This window comes from Lingula anatina, chromosome 10 (genome assembly GCF_051362555.1).
Source record: "Lingula anatina isolate TDL-2025a chromosome 10, LinAna3.0, whole genome shotgun sequence".
In the NCBI taxonomy this organism is placed as follows: domain Eukaryota; kingdom Metazoa; phylum Brachiopoda; class Lingulata; order Lingulida; family Lingulidae; genus Lingula; species Lingula anatina.
In genome coordinates, this window is record NC_141776.1 from 8,976,859 (window position 1) to 8,986,744 (window position 9,886).

General features: G+C 35.4%; 1 protein-coding gene across 1 annotated transcript; it reads right to left on the bottom strand.

The window, feature by feature from the left end:
* Nucleotides 1-6,351: 6,351 nt before the first annotated feature.
* On the bottom strand, nucleotides 6,352-9,187 carry LOC147759531 (uncharacterized). Its single transcript, XM_086997482.1, has 8 exons — nucleotides 8,917-9,187; nucleotides 8,535-8,661; nucleotides 8,298-8,351; nucleotides 7,867-7,917; nucleotides 7,629-7,691; nucleotides 7,328-7,381; nucleotides 7,079-7,126; nucleotides 6,352-6,374 (listed from the first exon to the last, which is right to left on the bottom strand). Exons 1-8 carry the CDS (start codon nucleotides 9,115-9,117, stop codon nucleotides 6,352-6,354), a joined length of 621 nt encoding a protein of 206 aa, XP_086853608.1. The 5' UTR covers nucleotides 9,118-9,187.
* Nucleotides 9,188-9,886: the final 699 nt, after the last annotated feature.

The following is a 9,886-nucleotide window of genomic DNA, read 5'->3' on the forward strand; positions in this document are numbered from 1 at the left end:
TTTATCAAGATCTATACTGTGAATCAACATGAATCCTTAAATTCATCCCAGGAACGAGTCGAGCTTTGGTTCGTAACAAGAAAAAATTCCGTTTGGTAGCTTCAATTAAATTTTTACTGATAAAAATATTATCGAATGATTTAATATCAAAATAAAGATTAATAAAAATCGCCACCTTTGGAATCTCTGGTTTGAGCATCACTTCCTGTCAGCTTTATTACTAAAGACAATCTAATTTGCATATAAGAGAAAAATGCATTTTTTTGTTTGTTTTGGGTTCATTACACATTTTTTTCATAATTTTCAAATATAAATGTTCCTTTTTCACTGATTCACTTATGAATATTTTATCAGTACGCGCAATTTATTAGTTAAACAATCATAAATAACCATCATATCCCAAGTGTATATGACGTAATCTCTCCCAGTTCATAAAAGTGGTAAAATAGCGATGATTGCCGCCCAGCTGGTGAAGTAGGTCAATTGCCTGTATAAAACTGCCATACGATTATCGATTTTTTCTAGTGTGGAACATTTTAGGGGGAAGACGGTGAGAGAATGTTATCAAGTTACCAAAAAATATTTGACATGAGTTAAGTTACTGAAAGCAAAGTATATTGTAATATTTTACAAAGTTAAAAAAGAGTCCCAATTATTTAATTTCACAGTGAATAATTTTGCAGATATCGTGAGACATTTTTATTTCATCTGCCTCTCCCTAAAATGGCGCTGACCGCGTTAACTCTTCAACTGCCGGGAAACGCAGAGAATCCAGCGCGTTGTGACAGCATGAGAACCGATATGTAGACATAGGAGCTGGGGTGGATTAAGAGAGAGTTAACCCCCCCCCTCTCACACACACCCATTTTCCAATCAGCAGGGAGAGTATGTGTTGGACTAACATTGTAAACTTTCCCTCAGCTCCAGGGCGTATATAAAGATGAAAAGCTATGTGCTTGCAACACTATTTCTACCCGGCAACCAAAGGCACTTCTTGAGAACAGTAAGTGGGTCACTCGTAGTGGACAGTGGTCAACAAGTCAGGAAGATAGCACTAGGGACACTTAGGTAAACCTAAGATCTAATAAACGTATATTAGATCTTAGGGTAAACTGACCCGTGTATATAAAACCCAGTGAGAACAGAGGGAAGAGATACAGGGGCGGATCCAGGATTATTTAAAGGGGTAGGGTCCGTTTTTTAGGAATGACAGGCAGCGGATGCAAAGCCGACCCTCGACCCCCCTCCTCCACCCTCATTGGCGTGGGGTTGGGACCCCACTGAAGGGTCCTGAAATTTTTTTGTATTTTAGAGGGGCAACGGTGCCATTTAGTATTGTTTGGAAATATGATTCAGCAAGTCAAAATTTTAATTTCAGAAAGGGACCATTGGTGTGATTTTTTCTAGAAATCAAAGGGGGTCAGGATCCCACTGACACCCCCCCTAAATCCGCCACTGATTTTGGTTTAAGCAAGCCCCTAAGAAGAGGGAATCATTAAAAATGTTCAAATGTGTAAAAGCAATTGCGACAATGTAAATTTTTAGAAAAAATACAGTATTTGGCAAATAATTCTGCAAAGAAAATACCACTTTGCTGAACGCAGTTTGCAGGTGGTAAGACAGGGGCAGTTCCAGGATTTGAAGAGGGGGGGGGGCAGTTTGTTTTTATGAATTACAGGCCTTGGATTCGAAGCTGACCCTTGGCCCCCTTGCGGTAGGGTTCAGGACCTGCTGAAGGGCCCAAAAATATTTTGGTGTTTTGGAGGGCAAAATCGGGCCATTTAGAATGGTTAAGAACTATAAATCAGCTAGTTTAAATTCCGATTTTGAGAGGGGGAAATTAGTGTTGTTTTTTTTTTTTCTTTTATTATTATTATTTTTTTTGTAGAAACCGAAGGACCCCCCAATCCCCCTCTAAGACCCCATTCCCATAGATTTTAGATCGATCTATCCCTGTGGGGAGTCTCACTAGATTACTGTCAGCTTAGCCGGCTTAAGCGTCTGTCCCGCCTACTAAAAGCTGTAAGGGGGTAATTAACTATGGTGCCCGCTCGGCTGACTGCAATTTAGCGTGAACCCCCAGGGAGTTGGGTTGATCTAAATTTAAATCTCTGGATCGATCTAAATCTCTGGGAATGCACCCTAAATCTACCACTGGGTTAGCCTTTTTTTAACCACTAAACTTCCCATGTTTTGTCATTTTGATTTGTTCACGTATACATTTATTTATTATTATTATTGTTAGTATTGTTATGCTAGAATTTAATTTGTTGACTACAGCTCAGCATTCCTTATGAGTAACTAATACAGAATGTTGACAGAGTTAGGTGGACTGTTGTGTTGATTGATAACTTCTTAAAATATTGAAATGACACTCTTTGAACTGGGAGAGAAGAGGGATTGTAAAAATTCACCAAGTGTGATTAACAACAATTTCTAACATTTTTCAATCTGTAGTAGAATGCAGACAAATGGAACAAAATATAAATAATGGTTGTTTGCAAATTTATTACTTATGACATGCAATTGAAATATTTAGTAATTAAGTTTAAGAACCAATTTTTGTCCAGTGACAGAGTTAAAAATGTACATTATTACCATGTTTTTTTTGCTGTGTTGTCTGTCCTAGAATCATTATGAAAAAAGTTATTAATAGAGTTTGATGACATGTGTAGAAACTGAGGGGACCAAGAAACAAACAAACAAACAAAAAAAGGATTTTGGTTGTGATTCATTTCTTAATAAGTAGCTAATTAATAAAATTCATCTGTTTATCAGCTCATTTAGCAAAGCAGGTCTTAGGGATTTTGTGTGTGAGAAACAGAGAGAGAAAAACTGAGCCAGGGAGAGAGAGAAAAAGAGAAAAACAGCCAGAGAGAGAGAGAGAGAGAGACTCAGAGTTAAAGAGCAAAAGAGAAAGAAGAGAGAGAGAGAGAGAGAGAGAGAGAGTGTGTGTGTGTGTGTGTGTGTGTGAAATGAAATGATTTCATTTTACCCACTCATTTGTATGGAAAAGACTGCTGGTACTCTTGGAATAATTGTTTTAGAAAGTGAAAAGGTTTGTGAATTTTGTCTATAACAAAGTGACATGAAACCTAGGAAATATTACTGATGTGAACATATCCCTTTTTTAATAAGACCAAAATCAGCTGGGATTTTAAAATTGTTTTTATTAATTTGTTTTATACTTTTCAGTTAGAACTCATTTACCTCTAAGGATCCGAAGTAATTGGAATATTTCAAGCTGCCCAAATGTCTGAACACATTATGACCCGTTTTAAATAAAGCAAGACAACTACAGGCCATGCTTGCAGCTTCTTATGAATACGGTAATGTGCCAAGCATTTCGACAGGCCCAGTCAATCCGACCACAAAAATTATTTTATAAAATTAATTTTTCTGGGCTCAAACAATTAGTCCATACGTCAAAATCATGGGACAGAATTTTTTTCTTGTTCCGATTGTTCGACCACATCGTCGACAAGACTCCGTAAATTTTCAAGCCAGTGAAATAGATGCTGCATGCCTCGGCCCTTTGTCAATTGTTGTCCTTTCAGTAGCTCTCGTCAATGAGGAAGAAACAATTAATTGAAGATCTAATCTGGAAGCATGACGTACCTGTCTTTTCCTTTGTCCCCTATGACAATAATAGTGCTTATAGACATACAAATTTTGCTATTAAGCAGACTTGCCCTCGCTGACTGATTCATCACGCCCGTAACTGGGGAGGGGGGGGGGTTAAAAAAAGGTCTATGCTGGATGAAACCAAATATCGACAGTGGGTAGAATACGTCGTAAACACCTTCATATAGACCATATATCGCGTTTGCTAGCACTAATAAAAAGTTTGGGAAGAATAAGCAATTTATTTTCAAGTTCGATTGAAATATATATGCAGATGGGGAAACGTTCTTGAAGTCAACACCGCAAGATTTTACATTTACTACAATCGACCGAAAGATCAGCGGGATCGACCGCCCAGACTTCTTGGCGCCAAATACCATGCGCTGTCAAAATCTGACGAACACGTGTCGCTGTTCACCTACATGGATAACTGATTTGTCAACAATAAAAATGACGTCTTCCTTAACTCCATGGGAGCTTCATAGAGAGTTCCACTGGGTATTTACGTTACCTGTGAGTCACTTTCTATTTCCCCAGATGCATGAAATGTTGATAATATTTAGCGTATTCCACGGCGAACTCCATTCCTGTGACCCCCTCCCCCAAAATGGGACCGTCTTCATTAACATGTGGATTGCGCTATGCTAGAGCAGACCAGATAAAACCAGTCTCTCATTTCTGCATGTGCTCAATTCTCACGTCAAATTATAAATGCGCCTGTTTTGTGAAAATTATGGCAAGTAAATGCTTTTTTTACGTTCTGGTTGTATCAGTGGGGTTTTCAATATGCACCGTGGTTTGTGCACAGCGAGAGTATATAAGTAAGAAAATCGGAAGAATGCCAGCAAAATACTGTATGTCTATCGGCACAGGTACGCTCCGTATTTTGCCTTTTGTCAATATGTTTTTATATGACGTTTTTTAAATAAAATACTTAATAGTAATTTGAAGTTACACTGATTTCCGTTTGAGTACCAGTTGGTATTCTTTGATACGGGTGATTGAATTTTCTTCGGAAGTACGTACGTCTACGCATCGACGCTGAGCAAGCCTTGCGGGTTGAAAACAACTGATCTCAGACTGGTAAAAAATTTCAATTCGGTTGATTTCAGTTGTCATATTAAAATTCAAATAGGGCGTACGTAGATCACATAACTATTTGAAGTCCACTAAAGCCACCGGTTTCAAATATAAGTGACCGGCCTTTGTTTACAACACCTGTCTCCGGGGAAATACTCGTCCCACTTGTGAAGCGCATCATGAAAGTGATCGTAGGTGAGGGAAATATATCATCAAAAATTATAATTGTCGTCTTTTTTAATGTTAAGTAATGTTAGCACATATTGTACACAGCAAAATAAGATTTCAGGAGGATAAAACATGGCTGAAACACATGTAAGGCGAAAATTGCGGCTTATCTTGCGTAACACTTCCGGTAAAATGCAATACTTCCGGAAAGATGGATGTTTTGGCAGATGCCCCTAACAATCCGACGATATCAAAGGTTTCCATTTGCTGTATTTTAATCAATTCGACCAAACTGACATTTCCATGAAATTAATTAATTAATCTTGGTCGAATTGTTTGGCATATTACCGTACCACTATAATTACTGAAGACAGTGATTTCTTTTTGTATTTTTAAGTATCATATATAAACTGACAATTGTTTCTCATGAAAACTAGCCATATCCAGACATTTCCTTGGTACTGCGCACCTTCTGTGACATTCCATCCCTTGATATTACAATTTGGATTAAGAAACTTGCATAATTAAAGAATTGTCATATCTATTTTATTTAAATGTGAAAATGCTGAAATGTATAAGCAAAAATATAATACTCAGTAATTGAGCTGTTTTTGGGTAAGTACATATACCACTGTTCATGTATGTATCTATAGTTAAATGTTTTTTCAATGTAAAAGAAGTAAAATAAGAAATGTGATTAAACATTTTGAGATAAATTAGCTAGCACTGGGATCAGGGAGTCAGAATTTTTTGAAATAAAGTAATTGATGTAGTACTTCATTTATTGTGCATTGGAATAAAGTAATTGATGTAGTATTTTATTTATTGTGCATTGGAATAAAGTAATTGATGTAGTACTTCATTTTATGTGCATTGGAATAAAGTAATTGATGTAGTATTTTATTTATTGTGCATTGGAATAAAGTAATTGATGTAGTATTTTATTTATTGTGCATTGGAATAAAGTAATTGATGTAGTACTTCATTTATTGTAAATAAAGGTCAGTAGTAATAAGTACTTAAGCTATGAGGTGATGACTTTTTCATTATTGATATGTCTTATTGTTATAATTATTGTTATATCTCACACACACTACATTCATAAGTAATGATCAATGTAGCTATCTTGAGCATAATCAGGCGAAAAAAAAATAAATAAATAAAAATAAAATAAAATAATAATCCTGTCTGTTGGTATTGGAAGATCAGCAGATTATAATGTTAGGGACATGAAATGGATGTGAAATGTTTGTTAATAAAGTTTTTAACATTGTGGTTGAGAGATTCCTGGGTTCAAAGCACTGCCTTTTTGCTGGAAAAGTCCACTCTTAATCAGAATTTAATCTAGGCTCTTTCTCAAGTTTGGACAACTATTGGGGTTTACTATTGGGGTTTACAGAAAATTGCATTTTTATTGTAAAACTAAGATAATGATATACTGAAGTTTTTTTAATTGACTGCCACAGTCGTAAAAATTCTCTAGTAGTTCTGCACTGTCCTCCCTGCAAAATAAGATAAAAACATTAAAATATAATTCACTTAAAACATATTAGTTATTAAAAGGCAGCAATCCAACAACCACCAGCTCTTGGCTGCTATCATATAATAATTGCCATTAAAATACATTTTTTACCAGTTGTTTGACATAGTTTGCCTCTTAAAAACTTCAACTTAGCTATGATGCCATCCAAAAAAGGAAGCAAACAAAACTTTCATATGACAGTAAAATTAATCTGTTCTTTTGAAAATGATGTCAAATTTTCCTAATTTCTGAATGTTTGAAGTGATAATTTTTATTTAATAATAATAATGAATAATAATAATAACCATTTATGTCCTTGACCTGTGCCTAAAGCAGGATGTAAAAATGTTAAATAATCTCCGCCACCGTGAAGGACGGCGATCCTTGGGTGCTGAAATATATGACAAAACATTACTCCGTAAAATGCTATAATATATTATAACCTTCAATATACAGTCTGTGCACCATCTTATTTCATAAATAAATCAACATTGAAACACATTTACCACTGTTAAGAATAATCAAATTTTGAATGTCAATTAATACTTGCCAAGAGAACAAATACTAACTGTTTGCACAACATAAGGAGTGTATGTATGTGTGTGTGTGCATGCAAGTGCATACACAATCACATTTTAACACTGTAATAAGTAGATACCTATTATATAGACCCTGTCGTCTTACCTCTCTCCTTCACGTCCTCTATCACAATTTTTGTGTCTTTGACCTCAACTGAAGAAAAAAATGGAAAACAAAATAATTCTGTCCATGAGCATAACAAGGATATCACACACAGACAAAGATACAATAATGAATAAGATCACCTGACAGTGAATTAACACAATGATTGTGTATGAGAGCCTGCTTCTCTGTGTGTATGTGTGTGTGTGTGTAAACTTTTTGGGTGTGTTTAAATGGACCTAACTTTCTTACCTCTTTTCTTGATATCCTCAGCAAGTGACACACTGTTTGCATCTTTAATGTCGGCTGAAGCAAAAAATATGGAATAGAAACCAAATGAAACAAAATCCATGTTCAAACAGAATTCGGGCACAAATACAGAATTACATTGGTGAAAACACATTCAAATACAATTCACTTAAAATAAATTTGGATCTTCTTAAGTATGCTAAAGACAAGACTTTGGATAAGCAACGTGGTGTGTGTGTGTACTGTGTGAGAGTGCATGTTAGTGCATGTGGACACATGTGCATTACTGAGTTTCTGGTCTCACCTATCTCCTCAATACTTTTAACAACTGTTAAAACTGTTGCATATTTCTTGTCTTTGGTATCAACTGAAAGAACAGAAGCAAATTTAAAGGAGTGCAAATCATGTTCAATCTTTACACAGTTAAAAGCATGGATTTTTCTGAAAATAAAGAGTGTGTGTGTGTGTGTGCAAGTGTGCACATGTGTACATTTCATATGTGTATTTAAATAATAAATATTTTACTGAGATTTCTGTCTTACCAGTCTCTTCAGTGTTAGGAGCCTTTACTCTGTTATCATCCTTGGTATCAACTGAAACAGAATAATTAAAATGAAAAGGAATACAATTTATATTGAATCTAAGCTTAACACGTTACGTTACGGCAGTAGTAATGTAATTACAGGTAAGTAAGAAACAAGAGGGGATGTGTTAGTCAGTTATGTTTTTTTATTAATCTGATTGCATTCTGAAGTTTCCATGGAGTTAGTGCACATTGACTAGGTAGACAAAATTGACCAAATTCATTGTGAATGGTCCCTGGTAATCAACAGCTTCAAGGGTCAAGACTTGCACCCTGAGAGTTAAGGTGTTTGTAGTCAAAAACATTGATAATTTTACTTCAAGATTCCTTGCAAATAGTGAGAATGAACAAACACACCAAGTAAATTGCTAAAATCAACTGAATTATTACCTGCAATTTGCTTATCACTGGTGTGGACTTCAGGTTCATATGTGTAGTTAGACTCTGGAATAAGATGCATACATTTTTTGTTATTCACAAATCATGATAAAGACATTGTGAATGAAATAGTCTAAATTTCATTAGATAGAATTAAAGGGCCATTTCCTTCCATATCTTACATTTTATATAATAATATTGTTAATTCGCCTTTCTTTCCATTAGTTAGATTTAATAGAATTACAAGACCTTTTATTTCCATGTCCAGTTCTCCCCATGTACAGGTCACTTCCATGCTGTCCTTGGTGGTCACCTGGAGGCACCTGTTCCTAAAGGGTTCAGGCTCCCATATCCAGCCAGACCCAGGGTGGTAAGGCTAGATAAATAAATAAATAAATAAATAAATTGAAGATAAGTTGATGTCTGAAATGAAAAAGAAAATTCAAATGAAAAGATACATATATTTAAAATTTGACTGATCAAATACATTGTAATCTACAAGAAATGAATGAAGCTAAAAAAAAAAAACACTTAAATTTGTTGAACTTAGATTTTATTTTTCAATAAAAAGGAAAATTATTTTCATCTCAGTTCATTTGTCATTACAAATAAATTAATATATTATACTTACGTTTTGCGGTCTAACAAACTTCCACTCTATATTTGCAGCCTTGGGCAGAAGAACTTCCGCCCTTAGAACAGGGACACCCAACTCGGTGCACCTAGCAAGGTTTACACCACGTTGGGTGTCCCATGTTCCAAGGGCAGTTCCTCTGCCCACTGCTTTGGCTTTTAAGATATTGTCCTTTAGGACTATTCGAACAGTGGCCATGGCTGTTCAAAATGAAACAGAAAATAGAAAGAAATCTTGTCAATATATCTTTTTTGATGTTGTAATTGCAGACATTCAAATCACTCACTAAATATAAAAAAGGGATATATTGCATTCTTATTATGAATAAGTAAGTCAATTTCTTTTTCATTTATATAAGAACATTTAAAAGTATGCAAGAGCAGTTTAGGAAAATGTATTGATTTGGTAGAACATGTATTAGACTTGGTCCCCATACCTAGATCTATCTTACATAGGATCAATCCATCTCCAAGGGGTTTCTCCCTAAATTACAATCAACTTAAGCAGCTTATATTAGAAGTGTGCCAGAAGCTGCTAGGGGGATATTAATGATCATTTAGCACCTTCAGTAGGAGTGGCAGACATCTAAGACGCTTAAGATGAAAGCAATTTTGGGAGAAACCCCTTGGAGATGGACCGGTCCTGTTAGATCGATCTAGGTATGGGAACTCAGTCTATGACTCATACAGTGTACAGCCTGATTATATATTAATAACTCCTCGTGCATGCACACAGACACACACACACACACACACACAACTTACGAGCACACTGCTCTTCTTTATTATTTTCAATTTCCATATCAACTGACATCTGCAAGAAATAAATCAAATCATACTTTAACAAGTTCCAATATCTTTCTTTTGTAGTGATACACACCATTATATTGGGATGATCAGCAAAAAATTAACGTTGTGTAACAAGAAATTCTCCATAACTAGGGAGGTCAGGTCACAAAGCTCACGCA

What these genes read in the sequence shown, in the direction of transcription:
- LOC147759531 (XM_086997482.1), bottom strand. Translation starts at nt 9,117, where the DNA reads ATGGCCACTGTTCGAATAGTCCTAAAGGACAATATCTTAAAAGCCAAA. An exon ending in TAAAAGTATTGAGGAGATAG is followed by an intron (nt 7,382 to 7,628) that starts GTGAGACCAGAA and finishes TTTTTGCTTCAG; the next exon opens with CCGACATTAAAGATGCAAAC. An exon ending in AGAGGACGTGAAGGAGAGAG is followed by an intron (nt 6,375 to 7,078) that starts GTAAGACGACAG and finishes CTTATTTTGCAG; the next exon opens with GGAGGACAGTGCAGAACTAC.